This window comes from Cucumis sativus, chromosome 1 (genome assembly GCF_000004075.3).
Source record: "Cucumis sativus cultivar 9930 chromosome 1, Cucumber_9930_V3, whole genome shotgun sequence".
NCBI lineage: Eukaryota > Viridiplantae > Streptophyta > Magnoliopsida > Cucurbitales > Cucurbitaceae > Cucumis > Cucumis sativus.
Genome location: NC_026655.2, coordinates 18,078,296 through 18,101,728, shown reverse-complemented (window position 1 = coordinate 18,101,728; position 23,433 = coordinate 18,078,296). Strand labels below are relative to the sequence as shown.

Sequence of the window (23,433 nt, the reverse complement as noted above, 5' to 3'; positions counted from 1 at the left end):
ACAAGTCAACCGATTGAAATCCAAAAATTGTGGACAAACTTGCGATATGAATCAACCTTCCATCACAATCTTGAGAAAATATTTTAGAAAATGTGAGTCAGAAAGAAATTCATTGAAATAAGCGTTACAATATACATTGTAGACTGTCAGTTGTAAGGGAAAATATTTTCTTGCAAAGAGTGTGACAATGCTTAGGTAGGGATTCAACTAAGTATTTCAACTATGTCTCCCATATAGTATATTTTAAGTATTTTCAGCTCTGGTAGACTTTCATATGAAAATTCTGAAACGTCACACCCAAGCTTTATGACTTAAAAAGAAAAGCAACTAACTAAACTAAATATAAGACATAAAGATAAGATAAATCAGGAGTATTTGGGCATATGACCATAGACAAACAACACCCGAGACAAGTATGACCATGACATTCTCTCCCACTTAAATAGTTAACGTCCTTATCAACTGGCAAAGCTAGAATTCTTCGATCTTCTAGTTTAACGCTTCAAGGTCTTCGGTATGTCTCCAACTTATTTCTTCCACGGGAAGGTTCTTCCACTTCGCTAGGAATTCATGTATCCTCGTCGTGGGTCTTCTACCTTTTCTTGCTCTCTCAGCAAGGACTTCTTCCACTTCTGTTAGTCCCTCGTATCTTCTAACGAGGTGATGATCTTTGTATCTTCATAATCGAGTCTATTTAGGCCATAGTTTAACGAGGACTTGATCTCCCACACGAAAGTCCTAGAGGCGATGATTCTTACATGCGCACCTTTTCAACCACTTTGAGGCTTCCTCTAGATAGGCCCGAGCGATGTCTGATTTCCACTTCCACTTATTGGTAAAGTTGCAAGCCTAAGGATCCTTCTTAGCATAGGAAGGATCAACAAGGCGTGACACTATATGTTGTCAGTCGCAAACAATCTCCAACGGGCTTCTCTCAGTTGATGAACACATCAGAGCGTTAACACAAAATTGGGTTACCTTCAGCAACTGAACCTGATTATTTTGTTCTATCTTACAGGTCTTAGCAAAAATTAAACCATTTTGAGCGACAAAGTTTTTTTGCAAGGATTCTCTCGACGTGTCCTGTATTGGACCATCAATTTGACATGCTTGTACATGAGCCAAGATGCACTAAATCACATGATTATTTTTCTGACTAAGTGCATCGATACTCGGTTACTCGCTCTTTTCCTATGTTTTGACCCAAAATCAAGTTTGTGCAGGTCTTTCTACCACATTGCTTGATTCGAAGTCAGTTTCGGCCGAGTACTGAAGTGGCCGGTAACAATGTTGTTCGTCTCTCCAACATAAGTGGATGCCCTTGAATATAGTCTCCAATCCCTCAGGCAGTGTACCATGGCAAGTGTTTCTTCTTCAAACACCATATAACTCTTTTCTTCGATACTCGAAAAAGGATACAAACAGTGTACCATGGCAAGTGTTTCTTCTTCATAGGCGATTTTGACTTTGGCAAACTATCAAGCATCCCATCGCAATACTTCTCTACGACACACCTTGTGTCTTTACGAACTATCTCCCCTAGTCTATCTGAAGGCTCAAGTGGAATGGCCTTGAACGTTGTTTCATCTCGAGTGAGGCCTTCTCTTAGTTGCATGACCAAGATCATTCTCAACTTCTTGGGTTGGCGAAGGTCTGTCTGAACAACGGTGGGGGCAGACCTAATCACTAGACAAATTTCTAGAGGCATTAGGATCACCTGATGTTCAAGGAGGAATTCCATTTCGAGTACTATATCAAAGTCATCCATACCTACAACCACGAAGTCTACGAGATTGCTTCATCCTCCAAACTATATTACTGTTTGTTTCACTAGTCCGACGACGGGTAAAGCTATAGAATTCACGACCTTCATTTTTTCTGTATCCTTCCTCCAATGAAGGTTCAGTCATCTGGCTTCTGCCACCATTTTGAAATTGTGAGTTGCACCAGAGTCAACCACAATGCTTTTTGCTTGCTCCGGGTTGACCCAGGTGTCAACATACGTTAGACCTCATTTCGCACGTCTACTTGTATCCCCCACTTTCTTTTGAAGTGATGACAAGAATCTCATGACCCCTACTCTAGGATTCTCAACTTCCTCTGCTTGATCAACTTTCCTTTCTGATTGACGCAACTTGCCATCTGAGTCGGAGGCTAAAGAGGCCTGAAAGGCATATAAGACCGATTTATTCGAACATTCCTTAGCTTGATGTGCCCTATTACATATGTAGCAACTGAGAGAATGATTCGGTATGTTTGCATTATTGTGTCCTTGCCAAGTGTTCCCCGTGTTGGGTTGGGAAGACTTGCGGTCTCCACCAGAACGTTTGTCTTTACCAGTAGCTTTGAAAAAATTTGGTCGACTATTTCTATTTCTTCCAGGTGAAGAACTTTAGTGACGTCTCATATCATGAGAGTCACTCAACATATCGAACAAGCGTTCAACTACTGCAAAGGTTGACGTGAGGTTTTGAATCCTCTACTCATATTTTGTCCTTTTCAATCATATCAGATATGTCTAACATCAACCCTACAAATTGTTTCACATACTCCCGAATGGTGCCAGTGTGTTTTAATTCATGCAGTTTTTGCCTAGCCAGAATTTTGACATTCTCAGGAAAAAAAACCACAAGCGAAGTTCTCTCTTTAAACTGTCCCAAGTGTCTATCGTGCAATGCCCTTCTTGAATATCAACATACCAACACCTCCACCATAACTTCGTATCTTCATACAGATACATAATCGCCAATGTCACTTTGGCTTCTTCTGTAACGGTATTCGTGGCCTTGAAGTATTGCTCCATATCAAAGATGAAGTTTTCTAACGCCTTCATATCTCTTGCCCGACATAAGGGCTTGGGTTTAGGGATTTTTATTCTGCCAACTGAAATTGCTCCTCCAGCCGGAGCTTGGTTTACTATAGCTTGCATTGTAAGGTTCACCTTCATGTTCACCTCTACGATTTTGTTCCTCACGACATCCAGGGTAGCTAAAAAATTCTCTGTCATGTTGTTTATCATTGCCAACATCGTCTTTTGAGAGTTATCTTGCTCAATAACTCATTCTTCCATATGAGTAGCAAAGCCCGACAAACTGTCCCCACGCTTGTAGGTGATGTTTTCAGTTCTTACAATTCATGACTCTAGAGTGTCAACCCTAGTCAACAAATCTTGTATGGGTAATCCATCAAGACGATCGGGCACCACATCAATAACATTGACTTTCTTGGAAATTTTATTAAGTTGAGTTTGTAAGGAACAAATGGAATCAGGAACTTCCACCAGGTAGAGCATCTGCTCTTCGATTTCTACCAATCGTTTATTATGGATGTTGCTTGTTGGTTTCGTAGTCGACATCTTTATGTCTCAACTGTCAATTACCCAATTTGGCTCTAACCACCTGTCATAATCGTAGCCTTTCAAACTCTGGATGGACGATTATGCGGCACTTGTTCGAACTCGATGAACAAGTCAGCCGATCAAAATCCAAAAATCATAGATAAACTCATGGTATGAATCAATCTCATGTCACGTTCTTCAGAAAATATTTTACAAAATGTGAGAGAGAAAGAAATTCATTGAAATCGGCGTTACAATATACATTGAAGACTGTCAGTTGCAAGGGAAAAGGTTTGCTTGCAAAAAGTGCGACAATACTTGATCGGGGATTCAACTACTATGTCTCCCCTATAGTACATTTTGAACATTTTCAGCTTTAGTAGGCTTGCATATGAAAAATCTGAAACGTCACACTCAAGCTTTATGACTTAAAAAGGAAAGCAACTAGCTAAACTAAATACAAGATATAAAAATAAGATAAATTGGGGGTATTTGGGCATACGGTCATAGACAAATAACGCCCTAGACAAGTATGACTGTGACACTTAGTGGAGTGGTCTCAACGCAATAGCATCCTATAACAATAATACATGGTGTAGCCACTAATTTTGTCCGACCTTATTTAAAATTAATTTCATTGCTAGATTAATTTTTGCCTTAATTTGGCTGTTTTTTTTTTAATTTTATGATTAACCAACTTTTGTAAAAAAATGTTATTTAATTACTTCTAAGCTTTGTGGGTAGTTTGGTTAGAGTAACTAGACCAGTTAGTTAGTCTAACTAAGATAGATGGAGAAATATTAAATATGATAAAAAAAAATTAAATTTTGGTTTTGGTTATTAAAGGCTCAATGCCATTTTGAAATGAATGCTAATGTTAGTATTATTTTTAAATAAATAAAAAAACTCGCCATCTTGAATTTTTGGCCATTTGGAGAAGCTTTTTTCCTATAAATAATCTCTCTCTTCTTTATTCATGGACACAAAATATAAAGAAAAGGCCACACGAAAAAACCCTAGAAATTTTTACAACCTTCACATCCTCTCTTCTTCATCTAAGCAACCCCTAAATCTTCATCTTTTCTCACAAAAAACTTCCTACAATACCAAGCATCCAACACGCTCACACACACAAAAAAATAAAATAAAACTCTAATTTAGTTGGAGGTGTATGGTAGGGCTTTGGTCCCAATGATCCAGAATTCAAACAACAAGTGAGTTTAGTGTGTTGAGATTTTAATCTTTCTTTCATTTCTTCTTTCTCTTCTTGTTATAATTTTGTTTCTTTTTCTTGAAAGTTCTTTATTTTTTCTTCTTGTTCTTATTTCTTTTATTCCCTTATTATTCTTGTTCCTTGTTTCTTTACTTTTCTTTCTCTTATAATTATTTATTATCTTTTGAGTTTCTCTTTTATATATATATATATATATTGCATATTTCTTCATACCGTATTGTTTATCTTTTTATTTATTTATTATTATGTTTTTTCTTTATTAATTTATTCTTCTTAAGCTTTATTACGGGGAATTGTCAAAAATAGCAAATTTGACAAAATATTTACAAACTATAGCAAAATTTCAGATTTTATCCATAACAAACATTTTATAGAAACTATTGTCCTTCTATCACCGGTATTGATAGTCAGTGATAGAAGTCTATCAGTTTCTATCATTAATAGAATCCAAAAAATTTGTTATACCTTGTAAATATTTTAATTTATTTTGCTATTTTTAAAAATGTCTCATTTATTATCTATATATTGTAGTTTTATTTTTTTTATAATTAGCAATTTTATTCGGAGATTTTTTAAAAATAGTAGATTTTACAAAATATTTACCATCTATAGCACGTTCTATCGCTAATAGTCATTAATATGCTATAGTGATAGAATCTAAAATTTTGCTATAGCTTGTAAATATTTTAATTTTTTTTTTAAAAAAAAATATTTATTTATTTTTTTATAGCATTGGTTATTACTTCTTTAATAGTTTCTCATCTTGATTACTGCTTTTTTAATATGTTATCATCTTTTATATGTTATTTAATATTTTTTTCTGTTCTTTTGGAAAACAAATAATTAAGTAAACCACCAAATCATAATAGAATAAGAATAAAAAATAAAATGTAACGACTCAATTTTCTTAATTATTTTTCAAGTCTCTCCAGTGGAGTCGTCAAACTTTCGCGAAGTGATTGCGATGCGGAGCGATCAACATCCTCGTTTATTTAATTTTAGAAAATAAATAGGTTTGGAGTCTTCACCAACCATATTAAGGTGTGGTTGGCCACACAAAATAAATATTGGTATATGTAAATTCAGATTTAAAGTTCGAGAGTCAGTTTGTATGTAAGAAATATGTTAACACCCTACAACACTCATAAAAATGGTTACCAAAATTTATTTTTTAAACTAAATTAAAGTGGTTGACAAAATAAAGTCTTATATTTGGTTTTTTAAATGTCTCATGATTATCAATTCACGTTGAAGAAAAAAAAATTAAACATAAAATTGTTAATTATAAGTGGCATAGGAGCCATTAGAAGAGAAATATAGTTTTATGTTTCAAAAAATTATTTTTTTCTACTCACCTCATAAATATTAAAATTCCAAACTTTGATATTTTAATCTTCATCGTAGATGTTTAATGAGAAATTTCATGTATCTAAGAATTAATAAATTGATAGAAAACACTACTCTTATTTAAAATATGAAATTATTTATAATTTTAAACACAATTTATTAATTAAATTCTAAATAAAAAAAATTAATGTATTGATGAAATTTAAATTATAAAACCCATCAAAACATTACTTCTTTGTCCGATTTAATTTTTATATTCAAATTAAAAAAATAATAATAATAGCAAAATAATGTGAGAAATAGAAATTGTGAAATAATATAGGTTGTGAAAGGGTGTGAAATAAAATGATAGGCGGTGAAATAAATAACACATGATAAAATAAGGATAAGTGATTCAAATAAATTTAAAGACACATTCAATAATTAAATTGGCGTAAATCTAAAAAAAACTTAAAGCACAATAAACGGATCTGGCCTAAAAAAAAGTAATCACGAAATCATTCAGTTGGAAAAAGAAAGGAAAATATGTTTAAAGACGTTGATTTTGGAGAAAAAATTTGTTCATGTCTTCTCAACCCTCTCAAATGACAACGAATGGAATTGTTTCTGTCTTCTCAAATGATTTTTTTTTTTTTTACGGTAAAAGGAAAATCTAAAATCTCAATGTATCTCTTCCAGAAGAAAAGTCTCCCCACAAAATCTTTTAGGGGGATAAGGTGGTAGTTCTTTTAGAGAGGGAAGAAGTCATGAAAGTGAGTTTTGTAGGTTTTTTTAAGAGAATTTAGAAGGAAATGGGAAATTGCTGATGAGGGAAAGGGAAAAAAGATCGTGAGAGAGAGATTTGGGAGAAGCGTGTGGAGGGAGTGGTTGAAGGAAAATAGGGAGAGGAAATGTGAGATTCTTCCTATATTTTTTTCTTTTCTCATTTTTTTAAAAGCTAAATTCAATTTCAAATTTATTTATAAAAATTAAATTAAATTAAGTAAAATATATAAATAATTATAAAAAAATAAAAAATGAAGGGAAAAATACAGTATTATTTTAGATGTTTTCTCTCAATTTTTCTAAATAATACTCCTAAACTTTCCAAGGTTAAATTGTAAAAATATGCCCTTAAACTTCGTAGTTAGTATACAAAATACTCTTAAACGTTTCAAAGTTTAAAAAATGCCATAAACTTTTAAAATGTTAAAAAAATACTCATGTCGTTAGTTTTGGATCGAAACCATTAAATTTTTGTTTGAAAAATACCCTTAAACTATTGAAAAAGTTTCATAAATGCCCTTGAGCTTAATTTTTTTTAAAAAAAAATACTCTCCTTGAATAAAATTCTAAACCAATTTTCTCATCAACCAAAATACAAACTTAAATGTTAAGTTAAAACCGTAGTATTAAATTATTTGACTATTAATACACAATAATAGATCATGAACACAACCAATCTTTATAGTTATTGTTGTAAATAACATACCGTTGATTATCAAATAAAAAAGTGGTTTTTTATAAAAATATAACAAAGTGTAAATATTTACACACCATAAAACAATTTCGAAAACATAAAAAACCCACAAGTCCATAATGAAAAATACAAAAATGTCACGCGATTAATTCGCATCCAGCACGCCTAATATATTTGAAAAACAATTGTTTAGATTTGACAATTCTTTATCTTTTAGATTTGATCATACCCAAATCTAAATTTCTTTTTACAAGATTTTTTTTACATGATCGTTTAGTTTTGGCACACAATCGTTTAGATTTTATCGCTTAAATTTGGGTAGCAAAATATCAACAATTTTTTTCAAGATTATTTGGTAGGCAATCGTTTAAAATTAACACACGATTATCTAGATTTTGGTAGTCAAATCTTAACAATTTTTTTTTTTTCAAGACTCTTGGTACAGGACCGTTCCATTTGACACAAGATCATTTAGATTTGGTCGTTTAAATTTGGGTATCCAAATCTCAACAATTTTTTTCAAGATTATTTGGTACACGATCATTTATATTTGTTAGACGATTGTTTAGATTTGATCGTTTAAATTTGGGTAGCCAAATTTCAACCATGTTTTTTTTTTTTGTACACGATCGTTTATATTTGGACAGTGATTGTTTAGACTTGGAAAACAATAGTTTACATTTTGCTATTTTTAATACACGATCGTTTACATTTGACAATCTAATATCCCAATGATTTTTTTCACGATATTTTATATTTGGCACACGATCTTAAACAACCAAATAACAGTTTGAATTTTTTTTTAGAAAAAGTTACAGAATGAAAGAAAAAGACAATGAAAAGAAAAGAAAAATTGCAAAAGAAAGAATATGGAAAGGAAGGGTAAACAAAAATATTTAAAAAAATGCAAAAGAAGAAAAAATGACAATCGAAAGAAAAAAATAGCAGACGAAAAAAATCGCAATAGAGGAGAAAATAAAGACGATGATAAAGAAGAGCAAACCTAAAATTTAAAAAAAAAAATTAAAAATGGTCAGTTTTATAGGTTTTTTATTACCCGAGCCGTAAATATTTTTTCGATATGTTATATTTATGAAAAAATTTCAATAAAAGAATGTATTTGACTATTAACATACAGTAATAATCTTCTAAATCCATTAGTGTGAGACTTTTTTTGTTTGACTGATTGTTGTTTTACTAGGTTTAAAACATGAACGTTGATATTAAAGTCTTAATTTTACAAAATGAAAAAAAAAAAAAAAAGTTTGATAGATATTTATGTAAAATTTATAAAAAAAAATAAAAAAGCCAATTTAAATTATTAAATAATATTTTAATAAATTTAAGGGATAAATTAGTAAAAAAGTAAATAGGTAATGGTAAGATGATGGTGGCTGTTTTTGGGGGAGAGGAGGGAGCAAGAGGAAGCATAATAAATGAATGATTCTTCCAATGCGAATTCAAAAATTGAGTCAGTGAGAGGCACCTTTGATTTTGGGGGATTGTGAGGTACGCCCGCCGGATCTCAGTCTGGTAAAGCTGCAGACCGGAAACTGAGTGGTCCACGGGACACGCCCCAACCAACAACACCTTTTTACGTTCAATTGGAAGAGTACTTGAAAGCGACGATGGTGACACTAGGAGCCCACCTCTAGGCTCTTTGTGTCAACTCTCTAAACATTTCCAAACTCACTCACTGTTCCCTTTCCTAGCACTTCCAAACAAAACTAGCGATGGAATCTGTTGAGCCATATATTGGACTTTGGCCCAGTCCATTATTTCTTCAGTGGACCACCCCCACCCCATCTGGCCAACCAAAATCACTACTGGTTTCATGTGAGAGAATACTTAAAAACACATTTGGACACAGACATCCCTTCTCAATACACTTTCACCAACCATCTATGCTTTTCAATTATATTTCTCCTAGTTAACATCTTTTCTTATATCTACTCTTTTTTTCTATTTTAGTTATATATTAACAAAAACAACTAAAAAATAGTTCTTTCCTTAAATTACATAAATCACCCATCAGTTTTCTATATACCACATATAGAGGGATTTATGAAATTATTTATATTTTATAACTACTGCTTGCATGGAAACTACCATATAATTATTACAATATTTAATATATTAAGAGGTCAAATATGTATTTTTTTTTTTTTTTTAATGTAAGAGGTCGTGTAAATGTTAGAATGGACATAACAAAGAATTGTTGCACCGTGACAAACCATTATCCTAAAAGCAAATTTACACCAAGATTGTGGTGCTAATTGTGATGATGGTTGCTCTCCAAAGTTAACAAGCTCCTAAATGAAAATGTGTACTCGTTGGATTAAGGAATATAATCCGTATAAGTATGTTCAAAGCATAAGAAGAAAGAAAGAAAACTATGGAGGGGATGAAGTTCAAATTTAAGTTCAACATACAAATTTGATGAAATAAAGAGGAAAAAAAGAAACATTAAGGCAACAAGTATAAAACGGTAAATTTAATTGATATCAAAACATTTAATTTGTAATAAGAGTTACAAGAAAAAAAACAAACAAACAAACGTAAAAGTAAATTAGTAGTTAGAATAAATGATTAATTATTTATATTTCTTCACGAATGGATGCATCTCAAACATAAACGAAAAGAGATAAAACTTGAGGAACTTGTGGTCTACCATGAAATTGAAGAGAATAATAGAAAGAAAGAAAAGTGTACTATGGATAGTACAATAGATCCCAATGCCAATATTTTGAAAAATAGACTACAAAGTAATAAGAAAATGAAGTTTTCTAGTGAATGTTCAAATATAAAACCACAATTCACAAAAAAAAGTTCAATGACAAGTGCTACAAATATAACAAAATAGGACATCAATCTAACAATTGTTGTAAGCCAAAGAATTTTCAGAAAAAACATGCTCAAACTCATATCACAAAAGTTGATGAAGTATCACATGGTATTCTAGATATTGACCTTTGTGCAATCATTTCAGAATGCAACATGGTGGGCAATTCCAAGAAATGGTGGGTAGACATTGGGACAACAAGAATATGTTCACATCAAATGTGCCAATCTTTAGTGGAGAACAATCATTTATGGGTAACTCCTCTACTTCAAAGGTTGAGGGTCGAGTAAAAGTGATTCGTAAGATGACCTTTGGCAAGAAACTCACTCTCAACAATGTGCTTCATGTTCCTGACATTCACAAGAACTAAGTTTCTAGTTCATTGCTTAGCAAGAATGGCTTTGAGTTGATCTTTGTGTCTGATCACTACTAGAAAAATGGGCTTTCTTGACGGTTGCTGTTTTCCTTTCTTGACGTTTTTTTCAAAATACGTCAAGAAAGATTTCATTTTTAATAAAAAACGTCAAGAATTTTTCTGAAACATCATTCTTGACGTTTATTAAACGTCAAGAAGAAATAAATTTTTTCTTGACGTTTTTAAAACATCAAGAAATATCTATTAATTTTTTGACGTTCTTAAAACGTCAAGAAGCGTATGAATTCGACATGCTTGACGTTTCTTAAACGTCAAGAATTTAAAATATTACTCGACGTTTTAAAAACGTCAAGAAATTTATAAAAAAAATCCTTGACGTTTTGAAAAATGTCAAGAAATTTATAAAAAAAAATCCTTGACGTTTTTAAAAACGTCAAGAAATTTATAATCGTTTCAATTAAGTTCGTTTTCTCTTTTCTAAAACCCTAGGATGAAAACATGTTCCTTCCCTTAATCAAAACGCACGAAGATGCAGAACTTGTCATCTCAGCCGCTGCACTCTCAATCGTCGTCTCAGTCGTTGCCTTTTCAATTCGCATCTCCATCTCTCTCGGCTACACTCTCAATTTTCATCTCCATCTCTCTTTTGGTTCCTCTCAATCGCCATCTCCATCTCTGCTACACTCTCAATTTTCATCTCCATCTCTCTTTTGGTTCCTCTCAATCGTCATCTCCATCTCTGCTCTCTTATTGTCGCTCCTTCCAAATCCGTCCATCGGATTTCTTCGACCTCTCGAACTCGGCTGGCGTCAAGGCATTGGAGCTTCGCATTGGCTAGGGTGAAACCCCCCTTGATGGAGATCGGGTAATTTCATTTCAAAATCCAATTTAGGGTGATTTGTTCTAGTGGCTAGATTGACTAATAGAAGGAGCAGAGCAGGAAGGGATGAGTTTTTTTTTTTTTTTTATAAATATTTTGTTGACCCTTTTTCTGGGTTTAGAGGCTTTCCAATTGATGAGGAATTAAATTCAGATGATGAAAAACAATCCGAAAAAGAAAGTAGAAATCATAAGAATTCATCCAAAACGCCTCTTGTTAAAAATTGATGCGTTGTTTTCTTACTACTTTACTTTAGGTTGGATCGGTTCTCGTTCGAAAATTCTCTTTTGTTTTCCATGGTTTGTCCATATATTTTTTGCATTCAATTTTTATATCATGCAATTTTTTTCCTGTACAATTTTTCAGGGTGGAGTCATCTTTCAGTATCCATTAAACGAAAGGTATTTTGTTTACTATATTGATATATTTTTGTTTATGATGTTGGGTTGATGAAATTTAACTTCCATTCTACTTCAATATCCATAATCAAACAAACCTATCAAAATGGCCATTACTCTACAGCTCATGGCCACTGTGAGGTATTTTTCTTCTCTCTTAAAGAAATTGATCTTTCTCTTCAACTTAGATTTTCCATTTTTCAAATGTATTTTTGATTGTGACTCAACTTACTGATATTTTGATGTATTTATGTGTTTTTGTTTTCCTTAGTGAACATGGGTTGCTATATTTTTAGAATTCAAGGACACACTAGTACAACATAAACAAGTCCTATTCAAGTAAAAGTTGTAAATATAAGTTGTGCTTACAAAAGGTGTTAATTGAGCATCTTTTTTATTTTTCATTATTTTTGTTTTCTTGTTTCTCATTACTTAGAAGTCAATTTGTTTATTTGTCTTATCCCTTTTCTCTTGTCCGAATTTTCCTTTGTCTTCATTGTACACATGAATCGAAATCTCAATCGAGGATATTTCTTTGTCAGTTTTCGATGGAAAGTTTTGCAATTGGGATGTGAGTGTAACGTTAGTTCAATTTTGACTTGGTTCTTGATGTCATATTGCCTCATGATGTCTTGGATTGTTGGGTTAGAGTTTGTTTGATAGATAACAAGATTCTTAGGATTAAATGTGATATTAGTGGATGTAAAGAAACAAGACTCGTCTGTTTAAGAGAAGTGTATATAATATGTAATTGGTCATTTGGATTACATCTTGTGAACTCTCTCGTATCATTTCTTAGTTGTAGTAGAAAAATGATTTGATGATTTCTATGGGAGCTCAAAAGCGTTGTAAAAGGGTGCTTGTAGTAGAAAAATGATTTGATGATTTCTTTATTTGTTGATTTCGTAACAATTTCTGTTTTGGGTTTGGAAAAATAACACACTAACTATTACGCAGGAGAGAATCTGTATATGGAAAAAGTGCAGGGCCACTTCCTCCTCCTCCTGAAGTCATCAATTATGACAATGCAGTTACAAACCAAATTTTGGAGAATGCAAAAGCTGAAAAACATAGTTCCTCATCTGAATCGGTAACTTTGCTTTTATTTTATTTATGGAGTTTTCTAAGAATGAGAGAACCAAACATGTGTGGCTTTACAATTACTCTAGGAAAATTTTGTTGAAATCTGGGGTTTAAGATTGATTAAGGCAACAAGTTGTGAGAGCCTTGTCTACTGAAACAAAAGAAATTTCTCTTTTGTTTAAATTTCTTTTGTTTCATGACTTCATTAATATAAATTATTAATTAAATGTCTCTTGTTCAAGGTCTGCCCCATATGCCTCACAAACCCAAAGGACATGGCTTTTGCATGTGGTCATACAGTAAGTTCTCTACCTTTGAACTTCTAACAGTGCTAATGTTTGCTAATATTTTCTAATGGAATAAAAAATGTTTGAATGGTTTCATATTCGTATTACTTGGCCAAGACACTCATGAATGTTTGAATGGTTTCATATTCGTATTATTTGGTCATACAATAGGTTTTGCTGTTAAAGTATCTTTCTAATGTTTATTTTTCCAATATTCAACTGACCTTAATTATCCACTGATTTGAATTTTTAAGTTTGTTGATTTGATGGTGATTTTTTAGGCTGCTTCAACTATTTCACAAGCATTGCATGCTATTTTATTTTAGTCAGTATACTGAATCCATTTCTTTATGTCAACTTTTCTCTGTTATATGTTTAGAATATGTTGAAAAGAATAAATAGTACCCTAAATTTATCTTTTTGAACTTAACCTTTTAGTTGATATTTTAATGAACATTTATAATTTCACCAAGTGTTGGAGATTTTATTGGTACTTAATTTTATATTTTTATTTTTACAGACTCTGGCCTTATGTGTTTGAAGCTATTTTCTGATCGATCCATTGTAGTGATGAAGCTACGAAGCAAGTGATTGATGTTTGGTTAGTGACAAGATTTATTGTAATTTTGTTATTCATGACAATATAACCTTGTTGTATTTAGTTTCTTTGTAAAAATATATTACCCACGTTCAGTTTCTATTTTGCTTGTATTTGTCCCTTCGGAAAATTTCGATAGATTTTCTACACTTAGTTTCTTTGTAAAAATGTTATCTATGAAATCTAATGTAAAGCCTATTTCATTATGTATATGTAAAGTCTTGGAATTGAATATATATGGTGAATGGTTTTATTTATATATGTTTGAGATTTGAAACTATATTTGATGAATATCAAATATCTATGAAACTGTTGCTGGACAATTACAGAACAATCATCTTTCCATTACAGCATAATTCAATTACAATTTCTTTTTAAAAAAAAAATTAAAAAATGCTTGACGGTTTTAAAATGTCATGAACAATTGCAAGCTTAACGGTTTTAAACTATCATGAACAATTGCATTTTTGACGGTTGACAAATGTCAAGAACAATTACATTCTTGAGAGTTTTAAAATGTCATGAATATTAAAATTCTTGACGGGTTTAAAATGTCATAAATCAGTTCATCATTGACGGTTTTAAAATGTCATAAACAATTGCATTTTTTACGGTTGACAAATGTCAAGAACAATTACATTCTTGAGAGTTTTAAAATGTCATGAATATTAAAATTCTTGACGGGTTTAAAATGTCATAAATCAGTTCATCATTGACGGTTTTAAAATGTCATAAACGATACCAGTCTTGACGGTCCTAAAACGTCATGAACATAAGTATACTTGACGTTTATAAAACGTCAACGTTCACTATTCTTGACGTTTAATCAACCGTCAAGAACTTTGCCTTTCTTGACGCTGGCTTCAACGACAGTTTTAAAACCGTCAAGAGAGCCTTCTCTTGACAGTTTAAAAACGTCAAGAGAGCGTGTTTTTGTAGTAGTGGATATATAAGTTTGTCCTTTCCAAGAATGAGATGTATGTTGGAAAAGGTTATTTGAGTGATGGTTTGTTTAAACTAAATGTACTCGCAATTGTACCCAAAAGTATTATTAATAATAAAGTATCTACTTTTACTTATATTGTTGAGTCATTTGTTTGGCATGACAGACTAGAACATGTCAATTTCAATTCTTTCCGTAGGCTAATTAATATGAACTTGATTCCAAAATTCACTTTTGACACAAATCATAAATGTGAGGTGTTGTGAACTAAAAAATGACCAAAACATCTTTTCATTCAACTAGAAGAATTACCAAATTTTTAGGGGGTGCTTGGGGGAAGGAAAGGAATATGGAAAAAGAGATTAAGTGGAGGAAATTATTATTATAGTCCTTATTTTGGAAAACAATTATGTGAAAAGGATTATGCCAAAAAAAATTATTAATTTTTTTAATTTCTATAAAAATGTTTTTTTAATTTGTTCTGTGAACCGAATACAAAAAAAATAAAAAATAAATTTATTTGTATAAGATATTTTTTTCAATTTGTACCGTAAATCCAATGTATAAACAAATTTATTAAATTTTGTTTTCATTTGTAATTTTTTTATTTCCACCATAAATCCAATACACAAGTTTGTTTTGTTAATTTTTTTTCACTTCTATAAATCTAATTTTTTTTCATAAAAACGATAACCAACATAATTCCTGTGGAATGAAATAAATTTATTGGAAACAAATGTATTTGTTTTCCATATGCAGTTAAATAGAACATCAATTGCATAATTCATTAGTCTAACGAAAAATAAACAAAGAAAAGCAATGAAAACGGAATGAATAACTTGTCATGCGGTTGAGGCATAATGACAATCGAGGGTTATCGTGAAGAATGACCCTACAATAGGTGGGCTTCAGGGCATCAAACATGTCAAAAGATGTATGCATTATGGACGTTTTTGTTGTCACTACGATATCATACATTTGGTCAAGTTCTCTTCACTGAGGCTCGGAATGGACTTCAAGTGTGCAATTACCTCCCATCGCAAAGCAACTTCATTATGGCAGGCTTTATCTGGCCATTTTCACAATCGCCCTGAGATGCTTATTTGTACAGTCCATGGCATCGCAAATGAGGTCAAAATTATCGAATGACTACATGTCGCACTTCCTTTTGCTTCTGCTCAAACTCGGTCTAGCATTGCTGGACCTAGAAGGTCGTCTGACCATCATGTCTTCTAAGGACATGTTCATTCTCGAGCTGCACACAGTGGGAAACTCCATATTCAGCCCATCTTTCTCTCGTACTTCGTCGTTGTCGCTTGGTACATTAGACTTGATATCTACGAAGGTCTCCACACAGACCCCTATCGTGCAGTCTTTCTCGGATATGTATGACAACGCGTCGTAATGCAAAAAATATTTGTTTAGTAGACCTTTTGCTATAGGATGTGTCTGTGCAAATAAATTAAAAATTATCGTTAGTATTATAATATAACGCATTAAACAATTAAAGTACATGTTGCTTCTTACCCAAACCCACTTGAGCTCGTCGTTCCAACCAAAGCCAATGCACGTTGGACCACGCATTTCTGCAAGTGATTGGAAGGTTCTTTTCATTAACTTGATTCTGCTTTCGATCATAATCGTTGGCGTCAATTTGCATCCTAATATACTCTCTACTAGCATTCTGACCGGTTGTGATAGGTAATCGAGTTGAAAGATCCTGTTATCCAACCTCCACCTGTCTGCATTAACCAGGTCCACAAGACAGCCAACGAGGCATGACTCCTCTACCTTCGTCCATGGGTGCTTAGGGTTCCTCGACAAACCTTCCATACTGACAAACCAAATTGAATAACACAAGTGAATATGTAACTGACATATGTGTATACAATTAAAAAGTTATCAACTGGATTGTAAAATTAAATAGAACATCGTCAATACACACACAGCAGAGTACAAAATAATGGAAGCCGTTCTGTACAAAAAGCTTTTATGACATGCTTGTACTACAACTCATTGTGACGTACTAGTCGTTTCGCGACTGTCATTCTTTGAACATTGACTCAGCCAAGGCATCCCACCATTGAGTCCACTTGTTAAAGGCCTCAATGTAGTTGATTTCGTCACCACTCGTCATTGCGTAGTTTGAGTCACCCTCATTGTCGTTGTCTCTGTCATGTCGACGTTCATCATCTCTCGATTTATTAAATTGTGGAGTAGACAACACGTCATAATAGTGTGACATTCAACCTGAATATGATAGTACGACTTTCCGCGAAGTATTGTCCCATGGCCCTTCAACAAACCCAAAGCTTGTTCAATAACATTCCATGCAGATGAATAATGTTTCATGTAAAAAAATTCCTTTGGTGTATTGGAGCGTTTCCGACCACACCACTCTTGTAGGTGATATCTTTGGCCTCTATATGATGCCAAAAATGCCTCTTCATTTGGGTACCTCGCATCCCATAGGTAGTAGACATTCTGATATGATATTTAATTTAGTAATACCTAAACAACGGGTATTAGAATAAAGACAGGAATATAGTAGTTTCAAGACACGTGATGTTACCCCTTAGAACACTTAATCTGTTGGGTCATGAAATAACATCTTACAGGATACAAAAGTCGGTTGCAGATCCTTTCTAGCCTAATAAAATGAAATCAGACAAAGTCGTTGTGTATAACTAAACAGAATAAAACAACCCTAGCCCCAAAACACCCCCACCTTTCATTTGTGCATATGCTTGTGACCAACTGTGGTTTTGCTAACAACTCGTCTTGCAGACGAAGCACAACCATCAAGATTAGGTTGAAATGTTGTGAATCTGTCTCATCCGACCGTACTACCTTGCATCTTAACATCGTATGCAAGCACGTGGAGGAAGATAGCAACCATCTCCTCAACGTCGATGATTTCAATCAATTCTAATTTGATCGTTGTTCGTAGTAGCTGACATATAATTAAGAAATAGAGTATATCCATCTGCATACTTTGTCGACATACAAGGTCAAACGCATGTATCATGCAAAAGTACGTTATTTACCTAATCATATGCCTAGTGTCGAACGATACTTGTGGCAGTCTCTTGTGGTCATTCAACAATGTCTCCAACACCAGTAGCAGTTGGCGTTGGGCCATTGTGAAGGCAATCAAAACTTGGACGAGTTCGATGGGATCCATTAAAAGCTATGCTAAAGGGCAATCTGCTAAAGTCTTTAATTAGATAGAGTCCAAAAGCATGTTGATGTGGTTTCAAAATTCTGTGATGATAAGCTCATTGTGATGTAATGCATTTTTTAAACGGTTGGGTCTTGTTCCGTCTGCCTCGTTATATTTGACTAATTTCGGTTCTACAGTTTCCACCCTAAAATTGCAACAGTACTCTATCATTTAGTTGGCCTTAACGAGTTTACACATTATATTAATTTAATATATTTGTACGGTGAAGAAATTTTTGTCTTTTATACAAAATTTAGTTATTAATTATAGAAGTATACCATCGAACTTTTGTAGTATGAAAAAATAGCCTAAGTCTTGGGTCATTGAAAAGTATGTTCTAGGGTTTATAGAACGATAATTTTTTTTACACAGTGTACTCAACAACTAGAACGACAACTAGAATGACAACTAGAACGAAGATGTTCTATAATTTTTGTCTTTTCATTTTTTCTATAACAAGAAGTTGTTGAGGGTTTAATTTTCAACTTAGGTTTGATGTTAAAAATGATATAAAAAAAACAAAAACACTTTAGTACGAAGAAATTTTTGATCATATACCAATTAATTACCAACATATAGACATCTTCTAGAAGTATCATAATATTATTTAGTGAACCCAAACAACACAAAACGACATGTAAAACAAGATATAGACAACTTGTAAAATATCAAATGCATTCTATTGAAGAAAAATGTGTACTTTCCACACACGTTCATTTATGCAATGTCAAACAGATGTCCAATTACATGTGATTTTTATTAAGTGTTCATACATGTTACGTTTTAAACGAAAGACATATACATGCGACAAAAAATGACCTACATTGGTTGAATATGTAAATTTCCTAGTACCTCAAAACTGCAATCTAAGTACTAGAGCGAACTACATAAGACAACGATAAAACATACATAAGAACAACAACTATTCAATTATATGGCTAAGAAGAAAAATAATATAGAAAATAGTGTAAGAGCGTACCTTTTACTTTGGACCTAAAGACATGTACCAACAGTAGGTAAATGAAAAGGTTAACAATTAAATGGGAAAAAAATATTCGAACATGAAGAAATGTTGTTTTTTGCCTCAGATAACAAAAGTTCATCCAATGATTTGAAATCGAACTTCATATGAAAAAAATAATGTCGTCACATACAGAGAAATGGATCTAATACATAAAGACATGATCAAATGTTGTGAAATGAAAGACATGGAAACCATGTCGAATGCGGTGCCAAGAAAGGCATGGATAAAATGTAAGACAACATATTGTAGTAATAGCATGGATGCAGAAGTGTATAACACACACATTGTATGAGTGATAGTCAAGAACATTCGATGAAGATAATAAATATAGAAAGCAAACATACGTACCAATATGGATTGGGAAACCAAAAGATGCACACCAATGGAACAAACAGTGAACAACATAATCGAACCACATCAAGTAAGGAAGGGGGATGATGTATATATAGGAAGGGAATGAGAAAGTTAATGAAGCTACCAAAACCCTAACTAAAAAATTAATATCACTGTGCAATGTGATGTGTTGAGGGGACAACAATTGTAAGAGGAATGGTCAAAGAAGCATTCACGGGCAACCAACACAAGTCAAAGAGAGACAGTGCAACACAAGGACAGAGAATCAATTTTTATTTTTATTTTTTGTACACACAAAAACTTTAAAAATATAGTCCACGGCCAAACAAAGAGGAAAAAGAAAGAAGAAAAAACAAGAACAACATCACTCTCGGTAAAGAGGAACAAAAGTGTAGATTTGAAGACAAAACATGGAGCAAAAAGGAAATAGCAATTCACATACACAGTAGAAGACATATATACAGAAGAAGGAAAAAAAATTAAACCAGAGATGGTCGTCCATCATGTTTGACAATAAAAGACGGAACAATAACAACACCATAGAAAAAAACCACAAATAATATTGAACAAAGAGAAAGTCGAGGAAAATGCAATAAAAATAATACGTAAATTGGGAAAAAATACTCATCGTCAGAAAAGCCATAGAAGGAAGAAAATTTACCTCAATCACTATATTGGGGCAGATATCGACACATTCCTATGTAGCTTATTCTCAATCCATATCATGCAAATATTCATTATTTTAATATTTTTGTGTAGAATACGATGGAAGACTTTGTTACGAACCCAACACAATAAAAAGTCATGAGTTTTAACCAAGGAGAAAGGGCAATTTGGACATTAGGGGCATTTTAGTAAATAAGTCGTGACACGCGTCGGCTCCACATGTGCCCCTCAGTTGAGCCCCAAAGTCGTGATTCGAATCATACTAAAGCATTCATTTTTCGAATTATTCAACACCAATACGACGCCGTTTCAAATCACCCACACGCGACACCTTTAAGTGACAAGTTCGAACCTTCATCAATAGGAAAATAAAATCTAAATTATTTGAAGTTCGTTCGCGCAAGTGTTTCTTCCCTATCTGTCAGTACCTTGCCGACACGTTTCGCTCTCTGCCACCTGGGTTTGAATGCTAGAACCGCTTAATTCATTTTTTCTCTTCAATATTTCCAATAGCAAACTTGTAAATATTTCCAATATGAAGCGCGCGTGGGCCTAGAGGTTGTGAGTTCAAACCCAAGGTATTTCCTACATTTTCTATACAAGCCACTAAATTTCCCTAATTTCATAATCAATCCACTAGTTTTTCCCAAATTCTCTTAAATTCTCCCAAATTCCAGAATTATTTCATTCATTTTGCCATTTTTCTCATTCTTTCAATTAAATTTTAGATTTCTAGATTTCTTCGTGGAGGTGTAATTACTTAGAGGTAAGTGGGGGGCGCTTAGGGTTAATCGTTTCTTTGAGAGTTATTTTCTTTAATTTTTCATATAGATCAATTCTTGAATTTCATTTAAGTTTTTGTTTTTGGTGAATCTCTAATTTTTCTTATATCAAAAATTAAATTCATCCCTCAATTTCCATCTCTCTTGTCAATTTAATTCTTCATCTTGATTTTGATTTTGATTCAATTTTTGTATGCAAGATACTTTAGATAAAATTAATTGTAAGATTAGTTAGATTATTTTTGTCTCACATAAACTAAAAATTAATTAGATTATCTTTGTCTCACATAAACTCACTTTAATTCTTGATTGTTTCATATTAAATCTTGAAATTGATTAATTACTTGATGAAACTCCATTGTTATTAGCAATTTCTTTGAATTTAATTGCATCATTTCTCTAGTGCACAATTAACTTCAATTAAATCTTTGATTGCAAATTTGTGAAGGAAACTTTACTTCTTCAAAGAACAAGATTAAGATTTCATTAATACTGTAAGAATACAAATTAATTCCTTACAGAGATCCTCCCAATTCTTGATCAAAATTAGTTCCATTCAATTTTTTACACCCCAGTATATTTATGTATTTAAATCAACTCATTCTCATAAAAATTTGATGCTTTGACTTTTGAGAAAGATATATCAGTAATATATAGACCATATCATTTTAGTTGTAATCTATTATTGATGGATCATATTGTTATTAAGAGGTAAATTGTTGAGTCATGTAAGCAAGCAATCAACCTCCCCAATTTATCGAAATAAGCACATATCGATCATATTTTATCGTGTTTAAAATGAGAACATATAAATATTTTTTATGGCAAGTAATGAATGAAGTTGGTAAAAACATTTAATGTTTGTGCAAAATTAACAAAAATGAAGAATAAACCACGTATAAAGAAGTAAAATGTCACAAATACACTCATCATTCGCAAAAGTAGATGACAATACACAACACTTGAAACACTACTAATATAGATTTGATAGACTTGAAAATGATGCTTGATAAATAATGCTCTTAACTGATATACTTGGTGATAAGGCCTCATAAAATATATAAAGTTTAATTAGATTAAAAAAATCATAATTTCCCCCTCTCTCTCATTGCCTATACCATTCGTCATCACCCACTGTTCTACGATCTCTGCCGCTTACCTCTATTGACTATTGCAACATCACTATAAGTTCAATCGTCAACCAATGTCACGCGAGTAGCCGCCACTAAGCTCTTATATATTTCTCTCTCTATCAATCTTTCATTTCTCCCTTCCAACCGGATTCATGAATAAAACCATGGTTAGAAGGTCAATATTGAAACAAAAAATTAAAAAAAAATCAAATTTGAGAATTTTGGGATATCTAAAAATATTCATACAAACATTACAAATTGATCAATTATTTTAAATAAAAAAATTCTAAAAATATTTATGAATATGTATGTATCATGCATGATACATGTAGACATATATAATAATATATATCGGTTTAAACGAACAAACATAGATAGATTATTATATTTTGTAAATATTTTGGTTTATTTAAAAATAGTACTTATAAATTCGCATATTTAAAACAAATTAAATTCTATTTAAAACAAAGTGGGACGTGATTACAATCTTTTGACTCAAGACAATAAAGATTAGGCTAAATTGGAAAAAATGAACTTTGTAGTTTGAGATTTCAAAATTTTCATAAACCATTAAACCTTTTAAAAAGATTAAAAAAATATTATTTTTGTTAGTTTTAAATGGAAAATTAAAGTTTTGTTTAAAAAATAGCCTTAAACTATTGAAAATGTTTCATATACTCTCATTTATCCAAATTTTATACAAATTTTTTCATAAACCAAAAAAGAAAAAAATTATAAGTTAAACCCATAGTTTTAAATGACTGACTATTAACACATTGATAGATCACGAACACAATTTTTAACACAATCTCTCTAGTTATTGTTGTAATCAACATAATACATATAGTTGTCAAATAAAAATTTATCCTTCAAACATATTAAAACAATAATTAGTCAAACAAAAAACATATCAAATTTTATTTTTTAACCAAGGTTTAAAATTTAGATGTTGATGGATACATCAAAGTCTTAAATTATAAAAAAAAATTGATTCCCATCAATATTTCTAAAAAAATTAAAAAAATTCATTTTTTTTGAATTATTAAATAAATATATTTTTTTTCAAATAAGTAAACTTATATCTATTATTTCTATTCTATTCTATTATATTAGTTTTTCTTTTAAATTTATTTTTGTGATTTTTTGTGTCACCACGTGTTCAAAACGATTCAAAGCGGCCAAACGTTCTTAAAACAATTAATTTTTAAAACAAAACATGAGTCGCCATTAAGAAATTTTAGTTATAAAAAATTGTCTACAAAAACTAAAGTTGTGTTCGGGAATTATTTATGTAAGAAATGATGTTAGCGCCCCTTAATACCCCCAAAAAACAAGCAGACGCCAATGTTTTTATTTTTTCTTTTTTTCCTCTAAGTTGAAAATGCTAATTGGAAAATTATATATTTAAAATAAGTGAAAGAAATTTCATCCATTAGACTACATTCACACAAAATTTCTCAACTCCAA

General features: G+C 31.9%; 2 protein-coding genes across 3 annotated transcripts; one reads left to right on the top strand and one right to left on the bottom strand.

Moving 5' to 3' along the window:
* The first annotated feature begins 4,332 nt into the window (after positions 1-4,332).
* LOC116402606 (E3 ubiquitin-protein ligase RGLG4-like) lies at positions 4,333-14,098 on the top strand. 2 transcript variants are annotated; one of them, XM_031882117.1, is made up of 7 exons: positions 4,333-4,551; positions 10,367-10,473; positions 11,842-11,876; positions 11,998-12,014; positions 12,831-12,963; positions 13,199-13,255; positions 13,764-14,098. In XM_031882117.1, the coding sequence occupies exons 1-7, from the start codon at positions 4,529-4,531 to the stop codon at positions 13,782-13,784; spliced, it is 393 nt and encodes a 130-aa protein (XP_031737977.1). In that variant the 5' UTR covers positions 4,333-4,528; the 3' UTR covers positions 13,785-14,098. The 2 variants fall into 2 exon arrangements, with proteins under 2 accessions (XP_031737977.1, XP_031737974.1); XM_031882114.1 differs by lacking the exons at positions 4,333-4,551; positions 10,367-10,473; positions 11,998-12,014 and having other exon boundaries at positions 11,467-11,876.
* Positions 14,099-15,615: 1,517 nt separating this feature from the next.
* LOC116404330 lies at positions 15,616-17,029 on the bottom strand. Its single transcript, XM_031886515.1, has 3 exons — positions 16,842-17,029; positions 16,312-16,618; positions 15,616-16,233 (listed from the first exon to the last, which is right to left on the bottom strand). The coding sequence occupies exons 1-3, from the start codon at positions 17,027-17,029 to the stop codon at positions 15,934-15,936; spliced, it is 795 nt and encodes a 264-aa protein (XP_031742375.1). The 3' UTR covers positions 15,616-15,933.
* Positions 17,030-23,433: the final 6,404 nt, after the last annotated feature.

Excerpts from the sequence above, each read along its gene's own strand:
- LOC116402606 (XM_031882114.1), top strand. The coding sequence starts at position 11,629 with ATGATGAAAAACAATCCGAAAAAGAAAGTAGAAATCATAAGAATTCAT. Across the intron at positions 12,964-13,198 it reads ATAGTTCCTCATCTGAATCG|GTCTGCCCCATATGCCTCAC; the intron begins GTAACTTTGCTT and ends CTCTTGTTCAAG. Across the intron at positions 13,256-13,763 it reads CTTTTGCATGTGGTCATACA|ACTCTGGCCTTATGTGTTTG; the intron begins GTAAGTTCTCTA and ends TTATTTTTACAG.
- LOC116404330 (XM_031886515.1), bottom strand. The coding sequence starts at position 17,029 with ATGTCACACTATTATGACGTGTTGTCTACTCCACAATTTAATAAATCG. Across the intron at positions 16,619-16,841 it reads GATGCCTTGGCTGAGTCAAT|TATGGAAGGTTTGTCGAGGA; the intron begins GTTCAAAGAATG and ends TTGGTTTGTCAG. Across the intron at positions 16,234-16,311 it reads ACGAGCTCAAGTGGGTTTGG|ACACATCCTATAGCAAAAGG; the intron begins GTAAGAAGCAAC and ends TTATTTGCACAG.